This window comes from Megalops cyprinoides, chromosome 13 (genome assembly GCF_013368585.1).
Source record: "Megalops cyprinoides isolate fMegCyp1 chromosome 13, fMegCyp1.pri, whole genome shotgun sequence".
NCBI classification, from domain to species: domain Eukaryota; kingdom Metazoa; phylum Chordata; class Actinopteri; order Elopiformes; family Megalopidae; genus Megalops; species Megalops cyprinoides.
Window position 1 is genome coordinate 24948578 of NC_050595.1, and position 25887 is coordinate 24974464.

The 25887-nt window shown below is 41.1% G+C and overlaps 3 protein-coding genes and 1 non-coding gene across 5 annotated transcripts; 1 reads left to right on the forward strand and 3 right to left on the reverse strand.

Moving 5' to 3' along the window:
* Positions 1–1739: 1739 nt before the first annotated feature.
* Positions 1740–1985, reverse strand: ctxn2 (cortexin 2). The gene has a single exon (XM_036543151.1). The coding sequence runs from the start codon at positions 1983–1985 to the stop codon at positions 1740–1742; it is 246 nt and encodes an 81-aa protein (XP_036399044.1).
* A 4756-nt stretch (positions 1986–6741) lies between these two features.
* Positions 6742–16152, forward strand: myef2 (myelin expression factor 2). Of its 2 annotated transcripts, XM_036544505.1 has the most exons (17): positions 6742–6926; positions 7741–7946; positions 8794–8846; positions 10471–10478; positions 10581–10674; positions 10796–10987; positions 11086–11239; positions 11673–11722; positions 11897–11957; positions 12500–12601; positions 13394–13435; positions 13558–13650; positions 14034–14129; positions 14374–14442; positions 14916–15094; positions 15180–15231; positions 15829–16152. In XM_036544505.1, the coding sequence occupies exons 1-17, from the start codon at positions 6823–6825 to the stop codon at positions 15990–15992; spliced, it is 1719 nt and encodes a 572-aa protein (XP_036400398.1). In that variant the 5' UTR covers positions 6742–6822; the 3' UTR covers positions 15993–16152. The 2 variants fall into 2 exon arrangements, with proteins under 2 accessions (XP_036400398.1, XP_036400399.1); XM_036544506.1 differs by lacking the exon at positions 14374–14442.
* Positions 16153–16719: 567 nt separating this feature from the next.
* On the reverse strand, positions 16720–21849 carry LOC118788361 (sodium/potassium/calcium exchanger 5-like). The gene is made up of 9 exons (XM_036544327.1): positions 21690–21849; positions 21204–21386; positions 20989–21072; positions 20741–20844; positions 20266–20366; positions 19533–19816; positions 18166–18372; positions 17303–17404; positions 16720–17042 (listed from the first exon to the last, which is right to left on the reverse strand). Exons 1-9 carry the CDS (start codon positions 21847–21849, stop codon positions 16720–16722), a joined length of 1548 nt encoding a protein of 515 aa, XP_036400220.1.
* trnal-uag lies at positions 18677–18758 on the reverse strand. The gene has a single exon. It is a non-coding gene; the product is annotated as a tRNA-Leu (tRNA).
* Positions 21850–25887: the final 4038 nt, after the last annotated feature.

Genomic DNA, 25887 nt, shown 5'->3' on the forward strand with positions numbered 1-25887 from the left:
AAGCACTTTGTTATCAGTCTGTCTGCCAGACCGCTGCTGCCGGGGAGCGTGAGCCCCCGATCTGTGACTGCGGGCGCCGGGAATGGATGGGTGTGTCACGCCACTGCCTTCCCCCTGCAGAGGAACACTGTGGCAGGGGGAAGGTAAAAAAAAAAGGAAAGAAGAATACAAGGCGCTGCACTTAATATTCTCCTCATGGTGAACTTTGCTTGTTTAGGCCGGCGCAGGTTGTCGCGCTCAGCCGTTCGTGCGAGAGCGAGCTCTCAAAATGGAGCCTTTGTGATTTTGAAACCCTTTCAGAGAGTGGGTTGGGGGGAAAAAAAAGGATGCTATGCATTCGTATTTCTCCACTGAGATATCAGCATTTTTAGACTTTTGACAAGGATTACGACTATCCGATGGTTTGCACTCCATGTGATATGAATCAGTTATACCTAAAAAACAATGGACACAGTAGGGAGAATATTTTCAAGGAAAGGGGGACAGTTTTATTCAACAGGAAGTATACAAATCCATGGCATGGAGCTGCCCCCTCCCCTGGCCTCACAGCAACAGGTGAAGTGAGGGGAGTAATCAGTCACCACATACATCACATACGCATACAGTACACGCCACTTCATGGGGAAGTATTGTAGTATTTCTAAATGAAGGCACATTAACCCATTCAAGGTTACAGTAAGGCAAATTCACAGCACTAGAAACACTTGAAATGAGCTGTTCTGTACATGTTCTTTCCAAAAGGTGCCCCCTCTGCCCCGCCCCTTCTCCTCTTCAGGGAAGCAGAGGAAGATGAAGGAGCAGACAGCAGGTACAGACACCAATACGCCTCTCTCTCCACCTATCCTAGCAGCCTCCCACTTTACCGGCACATCAGCGACAGAAGCAACAAAAGACCATTTGCTCTGTCACTAACAGTCTCAGCGGAGATGACAGAGGGCCTTGCCTTTTGCTTCCTACGATCCTTTCAATCTCCATTTACACTTCGAGACTCACAAGTCCATTTGTGACCAGGGTGAATGATGGTCGGAAATGCATCTTTACTGTACTGACTCTCGGGCTTGCCTTCTAAGACAGCAACCTTTTCCCAGGTGGCAACTGCGTAATGGGTGGGGTGGAGTAAACAGTCATAGAGATCTATACTCTACATGACAGTGCAACAGCAGTTTTTAAAACCATCACTACCCATAGAAATCTACACACATCTGAGACACTACATTTCTTCAGCATTAATAAACAGTGATTTGCATGAAAAAGGTACAGCGAATGTATATTACTACCGATTGTACACAATTGCCATTGTATCTGTTCTTGAGGCTTACCTGTCTTGTACATATCCTTTAACATGAGCCATTAAATCATTCACCAGTTAATCAGATAATTAATCCATTAACATTCACAATGACTCTGCCTGTGTTGTTGTGCAAAACTGTACAGGTTCGGACAGCCACCATAGAGTTAGCACAAACCCTGTCTCCTGTTTGGTATTTCATTCTTCTCTTGTTATATGTTACCTCCATTTTCCCTGAGTCTTCCCTTTACTTGGCATCTGCACAGAACATGGTGAGGTTCTAGAACAACAAATACGTGACATCCATGGTGAACTTGATGAATAAGTAGAGATGATAGCCGAACGCTCACGGAACAAAGACCACAACAGGTCCACCCCCTCCTCTTCTTTTTTTGTGTTGTTAAATTTGATTGAAAGGAAACTTTATTTCTTCTGATTTGACTGCGGTGAGTCAGGCGAGGGCATACTCAAAGGTACCTTTCTCCAGACCCTCCACTCCGTCTGCCCAAGTAGACGATGGCATACTGCTGTAAGGGTCCAGCAAGATCTTAAAGCATCTTATGATCAGTAGTCCCAAGAATATCAACAGCATCCCGACAAATGCAAAGGCTGTCTTCTGCTCCAGAGTCAGTGAGTAAGCCATAATGTCGTGCCCATTCATAGCAGCTAAAGAGTGGTTAAAGTGGATGTTACACATGCTGAATGCCAAGCTTCTTCATTTTGCCTGTGACAATATTGGGCTTGAGTTTCAGCTTCAGATTACCTTAAAAGGGATTTAAAAGAAAAATACAAATAATGTACATGATTGTCAGATAAAATCCATCATACAGCTGTTTAGTGACAGCCTCTGAACAAATTTAAGTGTTTTATGTTGAAATTGGAATAGGAGCGTGCACATACATATATGTGTGTTACATACATATTTGTTTTGTCTGTGGATAAAACAGCAAATAAGGGCTTTGTTTGTTCATGACTTCATCCAGCAAATGCATGTCAATCACAGAAAGCATTTTCAGTCCTTCAGTAGTTCAAATACAGCCTTAGGATATATTTTATGAACATGAATAATGATAGCAGAGTCAATTTTTCAAAAGCAGTCACGTATATTTTATAATCTGTCTGAAACGATGCTACACTCCAATTACGGACTGCAATAATGCATGTTCAGGACACGCATCAAAAAGCATTAACAACAGTGCCCATTGTAAGGGTGGAGAATGTGATTGATTGAAGGTTTTGCAGCACATCTTAAGGTAACTTGTGCTCATGCGGTTACTGTTACATTTTCATTGCATACCACAATCACGATGACACCAGGCAACAAGAAATTTGAAACATCTGACATCACATTTCAGACAGATTATGGTAAACAAGAGAGCATGAAAAAGAGCGATCTTACCTGTTGCTTTCAAGCAACAGTCAGATAGTTCATTTTTCAGCAGCAAGACTGTGATGCATGAACAGAAAGGAGAAGGATGCTAATACCTGGGGTCTGGCAAAAAAACAACATGACTGTGAAAGGAAAAAAACGCATTCATCTTCCCCGTGGGCATCTGGCATGACGGTGGAGGCAAACCCCTGCCGGGGGCATGTGCTCTGCCCGTGCCGTGCAGCAGGTGCTCTGAAACAGGCAGCGACAGACACAGATGCCGAGCCTGCAGATGATCTGACGATACGGGAGGCGGAATAGCATGCAGCTCACCTTCATTTTGGCCTTATTTTCACAGACCTGTTGCTGGCGATTCCGCGGGAGCGCTCCCGTCTCCTCGGCGGCTGGGAGCCGAGAGATTTCTATTGATCCCCTCCATAACCCCTTTCATTAGTTGCAGAAGACTAGCCCCCCCCCCCCCCCCCAAGTCCGATCGCGCAGCACTTTGACTTCCACTCGGCTCAGCCTCAGTGATTCTCAAAAGGGGATGAAAAAGGGACGGCTTTGCGCTGTAATGAGAGCCCAGCTCACTGGCCGTAGTTGCCTCGACTTCACAAATCCCAGCCCCTGACTCTTCTTGAGGGGTGCTCTGCTTCTCACTGGCTGCCTCGCCTTCATTGTCATTCAGCCTTTCTGTCTGCTCCTCCAAATGCATGCACGCCCCGCATGGCATCCACTTGTTAGTCTTAACCAGCCCGTCTGTTTTCTGTCATTGACAGCATTTGCACACCACGACAGGGGGGGAGACAGAGCTGCCGGACAGAGGGAGAAAGAGCCCCCCTTCTCTTGTTTATTTGGCTATTTTCAAAATGACTCCCCTCAAAATGTCACAGGAATTTGTGAGTTTGCCAGCAGGCAGGCTCCTGTTTCGTCCTTTGTCAATTACTGCTGGCAGAGAGAGCGGAATGTTTGTGCACTTAAGCTAATATAAATCCCGTTCTGTGTCTAATCGGTCTTTTAATTGGTAAAGGTTGCTTTTTGAAAATTGAATTAAAATCTCTGCTTAAAGGGTCATTAGCAGATATCCTACCAGTGTCTGCCCGTTAAAGGATCCCTCTATATTTGCTGATGTATGAAAATATGACATGAATTAATATTACAGTATATTTATCTTCAAGACATTTATATTCTTGCAAGTGCATCATGTAACATTCTCTGCAGCAATGTTGTTTTTTTGTTTGCATTTTTGAAATGTACAGCAAATAAGTTTGAAACATACAAATAAATAATTGTGCAAATAAATATGACTAGGAAAGTATGTATTACATTAGCCTCTTACAGTGGGTACATGTTGTTGGCTGTGACTGGAAGAGGCAGCCCTAGAAACAGTGGTGTCCCACAATAACTCCTTGTCTGACAGACTGACTGAGCAGCTTCCATGGAAACAACATTTTGCCTCTAGAGGCACTAGAGGGAGAAAAGGCCAGCGGAGGAATTATGACCAATATGATCAGTGCCTATTTGCTTATTTCCTCAAGACGAATGAGAAAAAAACAATAGCCCTTGACAGCCCTCAGAGGGAAATGTAAATCTAAAATAGGTGAATCTATTTTTACCAATGCCTTTAATTGCTAACAAAATTGAAACCAGGCAGTTTGACACCTTCAGACAGCTATTACTCCCACTTTTGGTGGCTAACCCCATGATCAAAAATATGTGATGTTATTCAGACTTGGTTCTAAAAAATTGTGTGGAGGGGATGCAAGATAGTTCCCGAATACTACAAGGAGATAGCTGAAGAATGGGAATACAGTGAATTTTCAATGCTGTAAAAATAACAGGTGATTTATTTTTTTATTTTTTTTTTTCAGAAAGAAGTTGACTGGCTGGGGACAGGGGACAGGGGGCTGGGTATGAAAGAAATGTCCCTCATATTAAATTATTATATCTAAAATGAGCAGGTAAGAGGTTTTTTTTTTTTGTAAAAGTGAATTATCCTTGCAAAGTTATCAGATACTGCACATTTAGCATGTTCCGCCACCTATGGGGTTATTAACTTGTCATTGAGCCAGGCTCATTTTTGTCCTATCTTCAATTTTTAAAATTCAATCAATGATACTCTGGGTTCTGCTGAGAAATATACAGTTTTGTCTGACAGGGATATGAAAGTGTTTGAGAAGGGGAAAGACAATACTTGCATCACGTACTCTTATGGTTGTTGTTGGCTGGCTGGCACAGTGTTGAGCTCAGGAACAGGAAGGAGGCTCAGCTCTCCTATTGTAGCCCATTAGAGTCGTGTCAGTTTTATTCCCTGGTGAACAGAAACATCTTCTTTAACTTCCCCTCGAGACGCCCTGATGTGTTTTCCAAGAGATTAAATAACATTTTGCTGGAATCCTTCCCGGTGAACCATTACATAAATGCTTCAAGTAATAGTTATTGACTTAGAGAGGAATTAGATTCATAAAATCGCAGCCTGCAGAACCTCCAATTAGATCTGTGCTGAGACATCATTATTATTTAATCTTTCAGAGTACTGCTAGTGTCTTGCGGTGGCCATTTCCACTTGCTTTTCAATTTTGCAATATTTCAAGGTGTTCCTTAGATAATATATTATTTAGTATATTATTATGTAGTATAATATAATGTATTGTACAGGTGACAGTGGGGGTGTCATATATTATTTTTCACTGCAGAAAGGTCATTACACAGAGTACCTGAAAGTAAAGGTTGTAGCCAAAAAAAGGCTGGCACAATATTCATTCACACAGATACCATGTCACAAGGTCACAAGTGTTTTGGTCTGCTTGTTGAACAGTGTGAGACCTAGGAACTACTGTGGCTGTTTTATAATGTATCAGCATATTAGTTGGTTTGACACGTAAGTACATTTTGAAAAGAAAAGAGTACAATATACAATAAGCATATATAAATCATTTAAAATAATTAGCACTGGCTACGCTGTGGAAAAAAACTTATCTGTGAGGAATTTAATGTGCAAATTAAGAAGCCACAGTTCAACCAAGCCAGAAAGCAAATATACAAGATTGGCTTGAGCACTTTGTTTTTATAAGATTGCTGTATTGTTTTTTATAAAATTGCACTAAAAATACAGGACAAATTAGAGATTCATTGCCATAATGACGTGACAGATACTATTTAGTGTGACTTGTGTTGACTCCATTATGAAATCGAAAAAAGAAGGATTTTTTTTCACTACTACCAATGTGACCAGTTACCAATATTTGCAGTGAAAACAAGCCTGGAACAGATCGGATCGATGTTGCAGGTACTGGAACCAAAATGTTGCCATAGTTTCAGTTAAATTATCCTCATTACTGTGTTATTCCTGTCGTCCAAGGTTTGTTAAAAAAAAAAAAAAAACCCCAACCAAACTTAATTTGGAAAATAAATACTGTGTTCTGTGTCTGATATTGAAGTATGCCTCATAGTTGTCTCGTATATAAAAAATTTCCTTTTGCATATATGCATGTTTATGAATTCAATTGTTTTGTCGATTACATAGCTTTGCAAATATTCATTTACGCTTGCTATCTAAACCTGGTATCTGGTCAGTGCTGATCTCTTCAGAGATGAATCTGTGTCCAGACTGCACTGTAAAAGTAGCTTTTTTACATACATATTTGTTTTGTTCGTAAATTGTCAGGTTTGCATCCGCTAGTTTCCACAAGGAAATGCGGTTTCCCGCGTTTCTCGACACTCTGGTATAACAGATAATTGAACTGTACGATAGTTCATTGAAAAGTTTGTAAATTAGTATTAATGTCAAATGACTTCAAATGCCGCTTTGAAAATGAAAAGGTTGACAACGAGTTGTCTCCTGGTACAGTTTAGGATAAACTCTACTCTTGGTTGCCGACCTAAAATCAGCTTGTCCAGCTCCAACCCTATCCCCATTCATTTCTTTGTACATTCTCCTGGTGATCCAGAATCAGTTGCTAAGGGCGGAACGCGCTCACACTGCAGTTACGATAGCCTTACCCACACATCATCCTCATTGTTTGTAGCTGACGTTGAATAACCAGGCCTCGCCAATTCTCGCGATGAGAGAGGCCCGGTTAAGCGATTTCCGATTGAAGCTGTGCAGTGGCGGACTGAGTGTGTTGGGTACAGCACGACTTCTCAGCTGCGTAAACTTGTTATCATGGACGATATTAAACAAGAGCCTGAAGATCAACTGGAAGAAACAACTACGGCCGCAGAACTCGAAAATGAACCGCCACAGGAGAACACGAACGGCGTGAAAACGTAACTATAGCTAATGTTACCTACAAGTTTTATTCGGTGCCGGTTTGCTAAAATGGAGACAGAATCGAAAAGCTAGCGTTGCCAACGTTAGCTAACACGCCATAGGCCTAGTTGTTGAATGTAAGATATATAGCTCGCAGTTCATTGTATTCTTGGTGATTAGCTACCTCTTTGATTACAGATAAACAATAACATTTTCGTGTAGTATAACTTAATATGTGACGAGCAAAAATTCAGCGCAAATTGACTGAGCTAACTGGGCTTGCTAGTCCTGCAAGCGCACAAAGAGGACAAACGGTAGTCATTAGTTTGACTGGTAGTTTAGCAAACCGGTACAGTTGGAAAAGCTTCGGCTTGCGACTGTTTGGGGCCCGTTAGTGCTTGTAACTAGCTAGCTGTTATGGTTGATTCTCACATCAGCTGATTCTGTTCATTTGGCTTCAAAACACTCTTTGGCCCAAGGAAAATTGTTATACTAGATGTGCTGCTGATTAGCTAGCTAACTTTACTGTTTGATGTAGGGAGTCCTGCTAGCTATCAAACGTTACCTAATCTTCAGCCATTGAGCTGTCTTAAATGTAGCTTTTTGCTAAGTTATTGGATAACTAGTTAGCTCTTAGTATCTAGCTATAGATTTGTGAGACAATGTTTTCAGGATGACGTATTTTTTGATAGCCCGCTTGCATGCTAAATCGTTATCTTGGTGATTACTTGCAAGAAAGGCCTCTAGAAGTACGAAATACCAACGCGAGGTCATCATTCAGCTGTTTGTTTAAGCATTGTTACTTATTGTCCCCTCTTCTATTGTCTCTAGTGAAGAAGCTGAGGAGGCCCCCAAGGAGAAGTCCGAGCTGAAAGAGAAATCTGGCGGCAGGAGATCAAACCGGTTTCAGCCTTACTCCAAAGAGAAGCATGCCGGCGCTGGAGACAAGAAGGGTGTCCACAGAAACCGAGTGTTCATTAGCAATATCCCGTATGACATGAAGTGGCAGGCAATTAAAGATCTCATGAGAGAGAAAGGTAAATTTTTCAGGGCTCGAGGAATGCAAACGCATCAGGGTTTCCGTCCCCACATTCGCAACGAGACCTGTGCCCTCTTTTGTATTTCATGATGAAAAGATCTGGAAAAGATCTCAAAAGATCCGGAAATTTAACGCCTGGTCGGATTTCCCATAAGTATGGTCTTCCTCTTAGGCGTTATTTACAGGAGCTGCCCATGGGCTTTTAGAATGGTGCTATTTTTCTGGAGTTATTTCAACTGTAAATGTGTCAATGCGTGTTTTCTCCTGTGGTAGGAGGCCAGTATTGCTTCAGACAGAAAATGTTGTACATGTGTTTGTGAAAGATACTTTTAGTTATTTTGTCCTGGGTTTTGTTACAGTGTTGACAGCTCCATCATGTAACCTCTCAATACTCATTTGTTGATAACTTTGTTGTACCTGTTGTAAGGTGACACATGCATATTTATACTGAAAATTTGTGCCTTGCTGTGCACTGCTTTTGAACTATTGGAATTTTGCCTTTTAAAAGTAGTGTTTTTCCAAAACTGTTCAAGGTGGGGGGTCACCTTAAAACAGTTAAGTGCTATGGATATGGTGTTCACCAACTACATCATGTCAGACACATTGAAGTATGCTTATGTTCATGGCTGAGCATAGATGCATTTTTACTTTGTCCCAAGCAGGTGGATATCTCAGTTAAAGAACCGTGGCATGGTTTTGTCAGGTGGAATGATGGTCTGGATTCATTGATGTATAATGGTTGTGTTCCATCTGTAGTGTTGTATCAAGGGGCAAGTGAAGTGAAGACTGGTTTTAAATGCATTGTGTTTTTCTTCTGGTATTTTCCCTTTGTATGTCTCATGTAGTCGGTGAGGTTACATACGTGGAGCTCTTTAAGGATGCAGAAGGAAAGTCAAGGGTAAGTGATGTGGACAATTTGCTGCACGAGGTTTTAAATGTCCTCAGCAGTTTCCATTTTATCCTGTAATTCCCATCAGGCAACGAAACCTCAGGCTATGTTTATGTGACTTGCTACTAAACTGGAAAGGTTTTGTGGGTAGAGCCTGTTTCTGGTGGGTGTAGATTGACTTATTTTTTAGATGGACGGTTTGTTGGTGCTACTCTGTGATTCTGGGAGACTAACACCCGAATATATTTCTTTGTAGCACACTAAAGTTTTGGTTGTAGTTTTCAATTGGTGGCTAAGTTTGGCTGTTTGGCTAATTTTTCAAAGGCAACAAAAAGACTGTGATTGGTCAGCACTTGTCCAATAGATATTGACTGTTTCTAAAATCTTGCATTTGTATTGGATAAGATGAAGGTATGTGAATGGCACAGTGCACTCTTGTCTGTAAAAGTTCCATTTTCTCTCCCTAATCTAGAACATCTGAACTTTTTGGAGCACAAATAATTGTCTTATCAATGTTTTGTATGAAGGACGCAGTGCATCAAGCCGACTAGGCTGTAGGGACCTGACTTTGTGTAATAGCCCTGTGTTGGAAGTTAACGGCAGAAAATGATCTTGCTTTACCAAGATTCTGCGTGTAGAATCCTGAGCACTCAACAGGCACCCCTGAGCCAGTCAGAGGTGGGAGGGATATGTGGAGTACCTATATAAAATAATTTGGACCAATAAGGAGTTGGTGGAGTTTAATCCACAGTTTTAAATACCATAATACAACAAGTAAAATCAGATTCATAAATCTCAAATTCCAAGAATTTCTTCAGTCCTCTGCTGCATTTTAAAAAATTAGTCCCACTGGTTTCCTAGTGCAGACTCGGTGTGAGGGTCTGCTGGGTTTTTGCAGGTAGATGTAACATGTCCACCCTGAGTGATATAAAAGGCTAATTTAAGACAAACTGGCAGTCTATTTTGAGTCTTCTAGTTGGCTTGATGTAATGCAGCCTTAAGAATACCCTGCACCACAAGACAATCTCATTACTGTCACTGACAATTTTAACTTAAAACAATTATGTGTCTACTGACAATTTAACTCAAACTATCATATATTTACTGAAAATTGTACAAACATCAAAAGCCTGCTTATGTTGTTGTACATGCATTTATTAATTTTTTCCCTACAGCAGTCCACTTAAAATGTATGTTTTAATATTGGGTAGTATTTTTTTCTTAAGCAATGATTTAAGTAAACAAGTAAACCTTTGTCCACTGTGGACATATTATATTATATTTACTACTAAAACTAAGGGAAATTTGTAATTTCAAAGACCTTGACCTTTCATAAAGGCCTAATTCCTTTGGCTATAGGGTTGTTAGGTTTACAGAACTTTTGAGACAAAGTCCTAACACATCATTTGAAGAAGGAAAGAAAGACCTGCACAGGTGAAATGTCCATGGATTCCATGAGTTTTTCACTGACTGACTATGTGGCACCCCTCAGTGGTAAAGTAACCTGGATTAGCATTGTCAGATGCTTGGAGAAGTGCATGCATTCTTGATGTTTTCAGATTCTAATTAGGTATACTCTTCTCTCCCTCTCCGACTGCCTCGTCATCTTCACAACTCCGTGCTGCCTCTGTAGGGTTGTGGGTGAGTTCAGATGTTTTACAATGCATGAGAACTGAAACGTTTTAAAAAGGATTTGATCTCTCGTGTTTTATGTCATAGTAATGTATTCATTTTTTCCCCCAGTGTTGTGGAATTCAAAGATGAAGAATTTGTGAAGAAGGCGATAGAAGTTATGAACAAGTACGATCTGCATGGCAGGCCTCTTAACATCAAGGAGGTGAGTGCCACAGATGTGCAAATGGATGTGTCACCATGGAGAAGTACAGCCTTCCGAGTGTAGTATTTTGGATGGGAAGCGCTTGATGCCGTTGAATGACGGCATGTGTGCTGTATTCCAGGACCCCGATGGTGAGCACGCTCGCAGAGTCCTGCAGCGCTCAGGCGGCATGTACCCAGGGGGGCGTGGCCAAGACGGGGGTCCAGGTGGAATGAACCTGCCCCCATCCATTGCCAACAATCCGAATATCCCTCTTGAGGTCATAAACGCCCTGCAGGCTGGCAGGCTTGGATCCACGGTGTTCGTGGCCAATGTGAGTCCTTTTTTCCATGCCGAGGTGCAGGGTTTTTTCCTGTTACGGGAATTGATATTTGTAAGGCTTATTCATGTCTCCTCTTTCTCCTAATTCAGCTTGATTTCAAAGTTGGCTGGAAGAAGCTGAAGGAGGTTTTCGGCATGGCTGGAACAGTCAAAAGGGCTGATGTCAAAGAGGATAAAGACGGCAAGAGCCGTGGAATGGGAACTGTCACCTTCGACCAAGCCCTCGAAGCCGTTCAGGCCATATGTATCCTTCACACTGACACCTGCTGAATTAGCAACATCATTATGTTTGGAAAGCCCTCACTTGGCCAACTGCAATGTACATGAGAGCATAAAAAGTTTGGAGATAGCAGGTCATTCACCCATACTAAAAGAGTAGGCCAGTCGGGCTCATCAAAGTCCCTGTGGCTTTGAGCAGGGATTCTCAGCCTTTTTGTTTTGTACCCCTGCAGTTTCAGTGATTCACTTGAATTATCCCCTTGATCATCTTTTATATTAAATATGCTGTGTAGGCCAAGTTAAATGTGAATGACCTTTAGTTTATACTACATCCAGCATTGTATCAAGCCTGATCTTGTATACGAAATGTCTCTGCTCCTACTGTGACTACTGGCAGAAACTTGCTGTCTTTGCTACTTTTTTTTTATCCAGGTGTTTTTCTTGACTTTGTTTTCAAGCTATGTTCAATGGTCAGATGTTGTTTGACAGGCCCATGCATGTTAAGATGGTAAGTCAGTTTAAAAAGTCATGTTAAACATTTCATAATGCTCGTTTCCTCCGCCATTTGATATAATCTGTGAACTGCTCAGTTTAAGCACTTCTGATAATTCAAATATAATGTGTGTTCACATTATTTGGACTAGATGTATCTGAATGTTTTATTGTGAATATTTTATTTCAGGATGACAAGTCAATTCCCCCAGACGATTTTCGTCCAGTAGAGAAATCACCTCAGTTGCCAAGTGAGTTGCTAATTCTTCCCTTCCTAGTTCTTTTTTTCATTATTCTGTTATAACCGCCTGCATTAATTTTTAACATTAATAAAACTGATGGTTCATGAAGTCAAAAAAAAGCCTTTATGGCAGTGATAGTGGTAGATCGTAGTTTGATACACAGGTAGCAGACTTAACTCATTATGGTCCCCAACCAAAATAAGTGTGGTTCTGATTAAGAGGCTTGTCACTTTTAAGGATCACCCATCAGCAGATGTCTGTGTACGAATTCTGACATGGTATTACATTAACTTTATGGACAAATGAAACGCTCGATATAACATACCAGCTTACTTGAGTCATTTTGACTAACAGATTTTTTTGTTACACACAAACACTAAACTACCACATGAAATGCAATCCAGCAAAAAGGGATCCATTGTGAAAGGGAGGTTATGCAAAACAATCAAAAAGGGCTTTAGGATAATTGTCTGTGATCCTTCTTTGTTTCTCAGTAACTATCATTGCCTTATAATGTAAATGTATACATAATCACGCAAATCTCTTTACAGGGGGTCTCGGTGGTATTGGGATGGGCTTGGGGCCTGGAGGACAGCCAATCAATGCAAACCGTCTGAGTGGGGGTGGAGGCATGGGGAACATGGGGCCTGGAGGTAAAGTGCAGATTGAATAGTTTGTACCCTGGCAGAGAAGGGCACTCTGACATGGCATGCTATTAGCCTCTGCTGCGACAGCATGTAAGCAGGTTTAAGGACAGGAGCAGGGGCTGGCAGGCTATAGTGCTTTTAATAGTGTAATCTGTTAGATTGGTAATGAAATGTTATGCCTTGTTTTTGGTTACATCCAGTCAAGAATTCTATTTATCGAAGACCGCATCCATTCTTAAAGCGTTTTCCCTCAAGTAAAGTATGATTTTATTGCTGTGTTTTTTTTTTATGCCCCATGCAGGATATGGACAGTTAGTAGGTCACAGAAAGAAACGCGCTTGATTTAATGCATTATGTTAGAAACAAACTCATTTAATACTTCTCTTCTGACATCAGTACATCATCAAGGGTTTTAAATGGGCTGTTATCCTTATAATTTGACTTCCCATGGTTTGAATTTCATCACTAATCCTCAATAAATGTCAATTAAACTGAACTTCACAAAGCAGATGGAAAATATTTCCAGGGATAAAAATGAAAATGTTCTCGAATATTTGAAAATACTTTGTGTTCCACTGGTGTGTATTCTGAGAAGCAATCCTGAAAAGTTGACACATATTTCCATAATTATGCAAAGAGCACACACTATAACTTTCAAAAAACAATACACCACAGTTGATTCCCAGCAATGGAATTTATTTCATAAAGCTCTGTTGTCAGAATGGGGAATTGAGTAAGTTTTTGGAACCGATTCCCTTCAGCATTTAAGTGCATGTTTCTCCTCCGTTGCGTCTGTAGGCATGGATGGGCCTGGGTTTGGAGGAATGGGCAGAATGGGAGGTTTGTACACTTTCATTATCGTTTACTCTTGGTTACAGGCGCACTTTGGCCACCCTGTCGACGGACAGATTTCCATGCAGTGGTCCATGTGTAGTAAAGGCTCTTCCCTTTCGTTGCCGTAGGGATGAGCGGTGGCGGGTACGGGGGCATGGATGGCATGGGTAACATGGGCGGCTACGGCGGCAGAGACGTGGGACCCATGGGGAGGATGGGAGGTAATGCACCTGTGCCCAATTCTGCACACACTCAGACAGACAAGTAAGGCAGATGTCAGCTCCGCAGGGGATGTAGGGCATTAATCCTCTAGAAATGGGGGCAGGCCTAGCAGTAGGTACAGCTGGTCAGTATAATATATATATACTCGAGAGGTCAACTGTTATGCATTTTTTAAGGCTGATACAGATATTTTAGACATCAGCATAACAGCCTTCCTGTTATCAGGTGACATCAGCTAATTTTTTAATTGCAACTAATGTCTTGATGGTCCTTTTTCAAATGCTCCCATTAAGCATGCCTTTGCAGTGTGCACTTCTACTGTTAGTTATTTAAGATAAGTGCAAAGCAGGTCTTTGAGAGCATGTTCTCTGCCTGTTTTCAGACATGTATCGCTCTGGAATGGGTGGCCTTGACCGAGACTTCGGCAGAAACGACATGTCCATGAATCGAGGCTTTGGAGATTCCTTTGGGGGAATGGGTAAGTGGGTCACTTGTGTGTCTGTGTGTGTGTGTGTGTGGATATGTGTGTATGTATCTGCTTCATTCATGTCCATTGAGCAAAAATCAGGGCAACATTTTCAGAAAAAAAGTTACAAAAACTGCATGAATTATTGGTTGTTTTGTGTCTAGATTTTAATCCAGCTAGGGTCTTAACTGTCCAGTAACATGCGGTGGAGCGTTGTCTGTATGTTGCCTGACTGTTAGTGAATTCTCTTCATCAGGAGGTGGAATGGGAGGCTATGGAGGAGGCATGGGTAATGCTGGCATGGGTCCAATGGGGTCTGGAATAGGTACATGTACATTTTATTCACTGCCTAACATCAGCTAACATCTCTGCATGTTCATTTGAATGGTACTTCACTGAAGGCATCACCTGCTCTTTTACATTACTCTCTGTAAACTTTGCTTTGAAGAGTTGTGGTTTGTGGTGCTCTATTGAAATGCCCAATACAAGTTAAAATGAGTCCAGTTGCTTCTTTCTCCCCCTTCCCCAGTCTCAAGCCTAACAATTATAATGGATTGTATTCATGTAGTGCCTTTCAGTGCATTTCACCACGGGGGGTGGGGGAGGACTTTGAACCTGAATCACCTAGTTTGATGCATGTCGGCCACTTTGCCCCAGAAATGTACCACACGCGAGCTGAGATGGAGATTTGGGACTGGGAGTTGTTTAGCCAGTTAGACTGGGGATTATTGCCTGATTGGGAGTTTGGCCAGGACAGTGGGGGAACAGGCCGCTGAAATATCCTTCCCGTCTTTGCAGGCAGTGGAATGGGGAGCATGGGCATGGATCGCATGAGCTCCAGTTTCGACCGGATGGGCGGCGGCATGGACATGAACCGTGGATACGGGGGCTACGGGGGCGGCTCAGGATACATGGGCGGCGGGATGTCTGACCGGGGCTCGGGGTCAAAGGCCGGCTGCCAAATCTTTGTGCGAAATGTATGTGCAGATTTTTTTTTTTTTTACTCTCTCCTCCCCTTATGTTTTTAATACACATGTTAATTTGACTCTTTCCTTTTTAAAGCTTTCCTATGACCTTACCTGGCAGAAGCTCAAGGAGAAGTTCAGTCATTGTGGTAAGTGTGACAGGTTGTCGTAAGCCTGACCTCCCCAAGACAGTATTCACTGAGTTGTACTGAGTTGTATCCTGAGACTATAAATGGTTTGTTTTCCTGCAAAATACTTGAAAGTAAACCTTTAAATAAGGTTTTAAATGATACTGTGCAGAAAGCCATTAGTTTGGTGTTGATGTCATATAAATGCTTCTACTGGTGGTGTCTAAGCAGTAAGTAGAGAGGATTATGCTGGATCAACCCTGTTGAGTGGGCATGGGGCATTGGCTCTTTTAGCCAATCTGGCTGCTACATAGAAAGGCTTAATGATGTCTGGAGTCCTCCAGTGGCTAGATCTTCCCTTCTGTAGACAAAAGGTCGTTTATGCATTTGCTTTACATGTGCTTGTCATCACATATGGCACGGTAACTTTACACCTGAACTGATCATCCTATGTCCTTGTTTTCGGGCAAAAAAGTGAGATCAGCAGAACAATGTAATGTGTAGATATTGGTGTAAGTCGAACTGGGTTAATGTGGTGTGTAGAACCACGTCACAGTCGGGCTTCACTAAATCCTGTTCATAACAAGCATTCCCCCGCTTCCTGTCTCTGCATTTTAGGCCAAGTGATGTTTGCCGAAATTAAAATGGAAAATGGGAAGTCGAAGGGGTGCGGAACAGTACGCTTTGATTCGCCGGAGAGCGCGGAGCAGGCGTGCCGAATGATGAACGGCACCAAAATCAACGGGAGAGAAGTGGACGTCCGCATCGACCGAAACGCTTAAGATCCCGTAGCAATGTTCACACCCAACTCCCTCCTTCAGTTTTTGTTTTGTTTTAAAAACACTTTCCCCCTTGCAGTCCTCAGTGATCATCACCAGCCTCTGTATCTGGATGTGCGTAGGGTTACTTTATATTCCGTGACACTTTTTTTTTTTTTTGTAAGCCCTGTTTAATTTGTGGTTCACCAGTTTATGAATAAACTTTTTAATTTTTTAACTTTGTCCTTGTGACTTCTGTAACCATCAGACTGTTGCATTAATTCCTTGTGAGTGGGATCACCTTTTAACTTGTGGGTTAGGCTGGCTTCAGAGTGACCTAAAAAACTGAATGTTAGTAGGTGTCAGCTGGTGTGTAGTTTGTCTTCCATTCTAATTTTAATTATGCATTTTAATGACTCAAAAAAATACTGAACAAAGACATCTCTGCGTTTTGAGGAATCACTGTCATACAAAAAATTCAACAATTAACTGAAGGCATTAAAATGTTCAGCACAAATCTTTGTAGCTTTATCTTTCAACTCAGAGAAGCTCACAGAAAGTTGGGTTTTCACTTTATCAAATCTCACATTCTGTTTCCTTCCCCGCCCTTCCTCTCAGGCAAGTTAACTCTGTTCTTATCAGCAAGGGCCTGAGTACTTATCTGCAGGGATCTGACGAGTGATGAAGCAAATCGAGTTTAACGTGCCCGTTTTTCCTGAGATCAGTCGATACACGTTCGGACGGTTTATAGTCAGTCCGGGCACACTCTGATTGGGTTGTTGCCAATAATTCCAAGTTCGTACAGGATGGATAAGGTTGCAAAAAGAAAGTAGAAAAACAGGGACACCAGGCCGAGCTTCTTGTTTAGCTTCCACCCGTTGAGGTGCACAGCCACGAACAGGAAAAGGATGGACAGGAGGAGGGTTGCTGCAGTGAACACCAAGCCTGTGCTGTTGACCTCCACCGGAGAGGAAGTGTCCACAAACGCTGTCTTTATGAACCACGGCAGTCCCAGGCACAGCATATCGAACACATTGGATCCCACGATATTTGACATGGCCATGTCTCCTTTCCCTACGTTGGAAAATGCCAGAAAATTCTTGTTATTGGAAGTCTTTAGATGTTACCAACACATTTAGAAGCACACATCCTCCTGCTTGGTAGATTGCCCTTAAATTTGAATCATGGCATGCTTTGTTTCCATAATTTTTAGATATTTTCCATCACTCTTCAACTCCTGACAACTCATGATGTACAAAAAGTAATACTTGCGTGACTGTTAGTTGAGCCCAAACTGAAAAGGGCGGATTGAACAGCCCCCTGGATTACATTACCTTCTCTTGCCACCATGACACTGGCCACTGTGTCAGGAATGCTCGTTCCAGCAGCCAACAGCGTGAGACCCATCACTGTGTCTGGGATTTCCAAAGTTTCTCCTGTAACCAGAACCAATATATAACGAATAATTGTTCTTGTGCATCCATTTTTTTATAGTTAATTTCCAGTTTTTTATGGCTAGGAAGAACCAACAGCCTCTGCGTTGCTTATTATGAATACCCCCACCCCATTTGGTGCTTCCAACAATTTCAAGTGAAACTGGGGTACAAACGCTCACATTGTAACAGACAAATCAGATTGAAGGGCTGCTGAAGGGCAACACTGTTTCCAGATGCACTCATTGGATGCTGGATGTGAGAGAGGCAGTGTTTGGTTGTACCTGGGTCGTTCAATCGGGGACCTTTACAACAGTTACTCCTTTTTAGCTTTCCCATGTGAGTCTTCATGACTGCTTGAAGGATAATAATCCTATTATGCTCCATGATGTCTATTGGCATCACATGGTTTCTCATGGTATCCCACAGGGCATAGCGACCCTTAATCCTGAGCTGGCCAAGAATCATGTCTGACTTTCAGACGAAGGGTTACACTAATCCCCACAGGACACAACAATGGCATTTCAAGAATTAGAGTTGGCCATGTGATGCTGCCGTTGGTTGTATCAAAACTTTTTTTTTCCTGAAGCAGCCCTCTCCATTCAACCTCTTCATTTCCTATCTTACCATGGATAACAGTATACTGTAGAACAGATTCAAGATATTACACTTGCATGTATGTGAAATCTTCCAAGAGGAGTATGTGTGTTAGTTAATGAGCTTGTGCTTGAATTGGAAGAGCAAAATTAAAAAAATACAATTACCCATAATGGTGACCATCCACACCAGGATGTAAGTAAAGGCAGAGATCCAGACCGCAGACATGAGGAACGTGACCATGAACCATCTTTTCCAGAATCGTTTTCGGCAGTCCGGGACAGTCAGGTACAGCAACAGGATGACAGGCAAGGACAGCACCCAAAGGATTCTCTTCAGGTCATTTTCTGGCATCGCAAATACACTCCTGTGATCTGCCACAAAGAGGAAAGGGCTCACTGAAAATGAGATGTCGCAACTGCCTCCGAGCCATATGGAATTACAATAATGAACTCTTTTTCCAAAGCGTCCTGAAATGACCTCCAAACACTTCGCAGTGCAGGGAAGTGAACTGACCTGCCACCTACCTCAGTGATGTATGGCTGTCGTTTTGCACTTGAAAACTCATTACATTAGATTACGTTATCGGCAAACTTTTGGTTACAATCTTGCACCTTACTACTACGCTACACTGCTGTTCCACAAGGAAATAACACTTCATAATTAAAACATGCCTTTTGGCAGCAGTGGGATTCGAACCCACGCCTCTGGAGAGACTGGAGCCTAAATCCAGCGCCTTAGACCGCTCGGCCATGCTACCGTTACCCTTGCTACTTACCAGATCAGTTGCAGTCAAGAGGTGAGGACTATATTTTTGGTCAATTAAACCAAGGGATGATGGGATGGCCAGACTGGTATGCTCAGGTTGAACATTTGGCCAGAAGACAATGCGACAGCCTTATTCTGTGTATCAAGTGTCACGGATATTTTTTAAAGACCACAATTAATCACAATATTTGTTCAAAATCTAATCTTAAAGACAGCGTCCACCACAGCAATGTCTAAATCACTGTTTTGATATGGTTTTCTACTTGGTCCAAATGGAAAAGTGCTTCCTACAGGTCAATCAACCCTAGCCTGCCCAGAGGATATTTTCTTTTCGCGATCGACCTATCTCAGTTTGGCCAAATGAGACATTCAGCCTAAGGGTGCTGCTTTCACAGAATAACAAAACATAGGTGCACACATGACAAAAAAATCCCTTTTGTGTAGTCCCCACCTTTACCTATAAGTGTTTGTGACTAATGAGAAATTAACCAGTCAGACACGTTGCGTAAAATACAAGAAGCATAGACCGTGGTCTGCCAAACCTCAACAGTATGGCCCTTTCCTGATGGAGGTGTTTTGACACGTCGCATCAGTGAGGCAGGCTACAGCAACACAACTTCAAACAGTGAACCGGCACTCCGTGTGACCCATTGAAATACTTACAACACCCAGCTCTGAGCTTTCAGCATCTGGTGAAAGATGACTACGCGGTGACATAGCTTACGCTGACGCTGTCTGCAAATGGTGAATGGGCTTGGTTTCCTACCTTCAGAATTTTCATTCAGTCCATGAAGACTGAGGGAGAGATGGGAGTAGCCCGAGTCATCCTGGAAGATTCCACTGTCGGCTCTGGAACGTCGGTGCACCAGGAGGTTGCTTGTGTCGTTCCATCCAATCAGAGGCTGCTCTTCACTCTGGCCCTCCTCTCTTTTATCCAGACAGGAGCAGCAGGGGCTGAACCACCTCGCCACGTACTTAAAGATGTGAGTGTCAAAGCAAAGTGCCGCAATGTACAGTCCGTACACCAGTAACAAACAGGCTGCATCATACCTTAAAAAGAGTAAAACTGTCATTTCACAAGGTGAACAATGCTTTGAAATCTTACTCACAGTTCCTCAGTGATATTTCTGAACATAATCCGTAATGTGAAATGTACAAGACAGCTCAGTGTTATTCAAGACAATTTCACTGTGACAGAAACAATCAACTGAGTTGGCAAAATCCCAAATTTCAAAAGAACAACTCCTCTCAGAGGATTCTGAGAAATAATTAACAGCTGGACGCAAGCAGGGGTGCTTTAATCAAAGAATAAACTAGATGGAGTCTGGAAAAAGCTGGAACTGGAACTCAGAACTGCACCGCATAAACGGCAAGGATTTTCATGGGAGCTATTGTGAAGCCATTATCTTGTGGTTGTTTGTTGGCTTTGTTGAAAGAAGACTTAAGTTGAAGGGCATGTGTAGTCTATAGCAAAGCAGCTAACAAGGGGAAAGACCTACCAGTACACTTTGTTATCCCATATGATAGTGATTACTGCTGTGACACTAACTGCATACGCCACACAGTCTCTGAACAAAGGCCAGCAGGTAAGTCGGCCCACCTGGAAAAAATAATCAGTTTTTTCATCTTTGGTATATTTCCTATAAAGCTATATGGTTCCCTCCAAAGCAGACAACAGATGATGCATTGTCAAAGTTTAGTGTAAACTCAGGTCATGGTCTTCTAAATTATCTTATAATTAATATTATAATATTTATATAATTAATATCATTAATATTATATTATAATTTTATCTTATTAATTATCCTATTTCTTAATTATGCTGCAGAAGGTCATAGGATTCGCTGGGCGAGCGGGATCAACTGTGCAATGACCCAGCGCTTCACTTGAATACACAAAGCTCTGATTAATTACTCTGTGTGTGCCGTAGGCTTTTTCGCTGGTAGGATAACCTTTAACATGAATGTTACATACCATAGAGGTTAGCAGTCCACATGCAGCACAAATGCCAAGGAGATTGTAGACTGCAGATCCAACTATTGTACTGATACCAATGTCTCCCTTTGTCACAAACACACCTAAGGAAAATGATTATGAAGTAACGACAACAAAAACAGTTGTTGCTGTTATCATTATTTATAATATTATTAGTGGAGGTGGCACAATACAGCACTTGCAAGTAATTTCTGACAAACAATAGAACTGATTAGTGAAAACACTACCTAGAAACGCAGTGACTAGTTCTGGTGCCGAGCTCCCAGCTGCCATAAATGTAGCCCCTGCCACATCTTGAGAGAGTCCAAGACCTGGAACGAGAAATAAACACGGCTACCACGGCTTCTTTTCACGGAAATACGCCGCCAATTACCCGCTACGTGAGAATTGTGGCAGCGATATTCATCTAAAAAATCAAAGCAAATTTCATGGTGGCTCTTACGTTCGCTGATAGCTTCCAGAGATGGCAAGAAGTAGTCGTCACAGACAATCGATACTGCCAACAGCATGTAAAAAATGATCATAAAATATATTACAATTCCCCCGTCCTTTCGCTCTTGCACTGTGAAAAAACCGTCTGGAAACTCCGAAGACTGTGGAGGTACGCACTGGGTGTCATTATTTTCTAAAAAGAAAACACCAAAACCAACGTTTAGGCCAGTTGTCCCTGCTGTAGTGTGTCACATGCATTCTTGTACTTAAAGAATGAGTAATGTAACATTGAATGGCTGCAGTTAACCTGATGAAAATAAACTTTTAATTGAATTCGTTCCATGCGGTTCAACCCAGAAAATCCTTAGATGTATTGTTCACCATTTGAAGAGGCTGTTAAACTGATTAGACACAGTAGTCTGAATTAGCATCTGACAGAATAAAACTCCTATTGGTATATCACTGCTCAGTCTCTTCACCACCAGTTGACACTCACCGACGTCCCGGCGTTTTCTTTGAAAACTGAGCTCCTGAGAAGTTGAAGCAGTTTTGAATAATAAATGGACAATGCAGTACAGAGCAAGTAAAAATCCGGAAACATAAAATACAGTTTCTCTTCTTTTCCTCTTATTGTGTAGAAATGTGTATTTCTTCATTTTTCTCTTGATTTCCAAACGGTGAAGCGATGAATGAGGGGGATCATGAGACTCGCTAAGCCAGTTAAACACAGTCGGCCTTGGAGTAAGCCTTTTGGCAAATTCGCATCCACGTCTCAAACTGAATGGAGCCAGGCTGCAAGATAGCTCATTTAAGGGATCGCATCACTTGCTAGTGTTTTACAGAGCGCTGGAGATCACGAGATGAATTTATTCTTGCTAACTGAATAGGCTCTTGGCCCAGGGTCACTCACCCACTACATCAAAGAATAATAAAGCAAAAGTAAGGCACGATTGAAACCAGGTTATCACGGTAGTATTTCATAAAAATCACGTTTAAACTAGCTTAAAAACTATAGTGAACTTTAGGGAAATTCATGAGTGACAACAGAAAACCTCGTTTTTCTTGCTCGAACTTTATGCATCTAGGACATTGATTTGGAAGGAATAGAAGGAAAGAGGAATTATTTGTTTGGACAACATTGACAGTGATTCCAACTTCTTGGATGAATGATGAATGCAAGCTCTGCCATTATAGAAGAGGCCAAACGAGGACTGTAAATCTCCTGTTGCATGTGATTAACATGCATTCACCGTAGGTACAGCACTTGCCTGAATAAAGGTTAAATAATTGTAAAGAAAAAAATACTGTCACAGACACCTGCCCTTTTTGGCCTGACTCTACTGGTTGAAAATGCAAAACACTGATTGGATGAGAAGGTGACATATATTTGGCAGCACTCTTGCTATTCAAGGTTTAAAATGGTATCAGAACTGGGGCTGGAATTCATGTTTTTGGCATCACAAAAAGAGAAGTGGAGCTGGATTTTTCTCTTTAGTATAGCAGCAAACCATTCACGTCCTTTTAAAAGTAAGCAAACGTATGTAAATATGGGAAAAAAAGTTTATACAATAAAGGAAAAAAACAAGAAGAATTTAAATAAAACATATACACTGACACAACAGCAGAAAGTTTCTTTTTAAAGGATTTCAGTGGCATCTTGAAAGACAAAACAGTAATTGTGAATAAACTTATAATACCCCTACCAAAAATGTCTTGGCTCAGTTATCAGAGGGATAACAAGGATAACAGCCTTGGAGCAACCTTCACCAGAACTTTTGCTCACAATAGCAAAATCATAAAAATCATAGTACCCATGCTCACCATTGTCACAGTTATTGTTATAACAATCATGATTATCACCACTATAATCATGGTCATAATTATCATCATCATTGTCAGAAAGGACCACAATACTTAAGGAGAATGCTGCTGAGAACACACCTGGCAGGCTATATCCCCCATGAATATAAAACATTATGTTTAAGGCCATTCAATGAAACATTTCAGTTTTGCCAATGTTCCCTCATTGGTTTAGGTTTTCACCTAAAGTCTCTGTGGCCTCATGTCTAGTTAAACAATAGTGATGGAGTTAAGCATATAATCACAGCAAAAGTGAACACTTTGCACAGCTTAATCAGTCTCATCAATGTAGAAAAGCCAGACATTTCCATTTTAAGACTGCACCTACATATTACTTATATTTACTCTATTTAATACTGCAGTCTACATATTACTGTTGGGGATGGGATTCAATTATGTAGATATGTATTTACAATAAAGGGATGTTTTTTTCAGGTTAAAAAAATAGATGGCATTGCCCTGGATGACTCTATAATAGTATGAGGGCTTTTATTCTTTAAAAGATATCTCTGGTCAGAAATTTAACAGGTTTATAGTGCCACAGTTAATGTATTGGGGTCATCCAAAAAACATTTCAGATGTGTCTCCCAGATGGAATATCCAGCAGCTTTATCATTTGCTGATCTTATTTGCTTCAGGCCAAAGCTCATGAGATGAAGTTATTGTCTGTTTACTTGTTGAGTGGTTTCATTTATCTTAATGCAAAATATGTAGAGGAGTTTTTTTTTTTTTTTTTTTTTTGCAAAGGACACATCTCCTAGTAATAACATTATGGTTTCCATTAGGCAGAATTATATGAATGATCCTATGAGCTACTTGCTCAAAGTAATTTTTATGCATTCAAGTTTTACATCTTGGTAAACTAATAGGCCTGGGCCATGGCAGACTGGAAATGAAGTCAGCTAATTGATTGATTTAGTTAGTTATTTAGCAGCGTTGACTATTTCACCACCGTAATTTGCATTTTGAAACAAACAAGTTATGAAATAATGTTGTTTCACTTGCTATAAACATTAAAAATATCCCCCAAAGAGAGGGAAGCAGTAGTTCAGTTAAATTGGTACGATAAATGTTTCCTTTATTTCTTCACGTGGTGAAGCGAGACTTGGGGGTCATGTTGGGGCATGCCCACCATCACATTTAAACCACTGTCGTACATAAGGTGTCCTGAAATCAGACGGGAATGCGTGTTAATTCAAACGTCCATCAAGAATTCTGCAAAACAGGAGGGTCATTACACAATGCTTTGAAAAAACCCAGCAAATATTAACTGGTGAGTCTAAGCTTCATTGAGTTTTGTATTCACGCATTTTCCTGTTGTGTATTTGGTTAATTAATATCTAATACCCACTGCAGCGTGTTTGCCTTTGAAACAATATTTAGCCTCATTGGTATGGGTTACTTCTATTGCTATTTAAATAATATGCCTATGTACCAAATACAGTGCACCTAATACAACCTGTTTGCTAATACGAAGTTACCGTACTTTGATTAAATTCAGACCAGTTTAAGTTTGGTTAGAATGCAGACTCTATAATTACACTGTGACACAGGAGACTATTTGCTGTAATGACTTGAAAGGAACCCTACCAATTTTATTTTTAGCTGCATGTTTCCATTCTGTTTTATAAACGGCTAGATTTATTAACGTGTTTGCTAGGTCTTCTTGGAGGAAGGAAGGAGAAAGGAGGAAATTTACTAAGGAAAGAGTGTCAGTGTGTTTGGTTACTATGACCTCTGGTGTTAAGTTTTAGAACAACCATGTGAGTCCCTTCCCGGCCACGTTTTGTTCACTTGCGTGAGGTAACTGAATTCACATTTGCTGTTGAAGTAGTGTGAGGATATGACCACAGTAATTCCTTCAGCCTCGGGTATAGAAAGTATTAAGACAATGCTGAACAATTTGTACGCTCAGCACCATATCGATCTACACAACCACTGCAAAACTGACCCATAGTGCAATGAGTTATTTTTGAAAGCAGACAAAATGCCTGCACGGAACGGTTATGTTAGAGCAATGTTTCCATTCAACTACGAAATTTATGACATACATTTAAGAGAAGCTGTGCATTACACTTTTGATCAAAACAAACAGTATGAAATAGACGGAAGCACAACAGTTCACATGATAATCAATTCAAAGAAATGTACATATTGGACTGCTTTAAACAGTGAACTGGTACGTATTTTAAGAATTATTTTATAACCTTTTAATCATAATTGTAAATCGTAATTATGATCGTAAAAATACCTGTTGTTCTTTAGTGACGTGTAGGGTTTCTGTCAACCAGCAGATGGCAGCAAATACCTATATCCGCTGCATGTTTTTTTTTTTTTAAAATCTGAACAAAACCCTGACACGTGTCAAACTGGACAGAAAGTAGTGGATACTTGTGAATCTGGTATTGATTGTTATTGTTATGTGCATTTTTAAAATCAAAAACATAAATCAAAATATGTCCTGAGTTGCATGAATTGTGTATATTGGCACACTATTTTCTGTGCATTGGTGTGGGCTAAAAGATGCCCATCTGTGTTAGTTTACAATTCAGTTGCACAGGGACATGCTGACAGGAAAGGTGATGGAGTGTACTGTTCTAATGTAGCACCTGTGCTTATTTGGTGTAATGCTAATAATATGCCATGGCACAGCCTTTGAATGTAAATGGAGGAAATTAAATTACAGACAGGATAAAATTTTAGCTTGTTGAAATCCATTATCATTAGCATATGAACAGTACTGGACATATTAGTCGGAAGGTTAGATCAATTAAATATCTCCATGTTGCAGAAAAAAACAATAGTGGAGAGTGGGGAAAAAATCTACCTCTGGA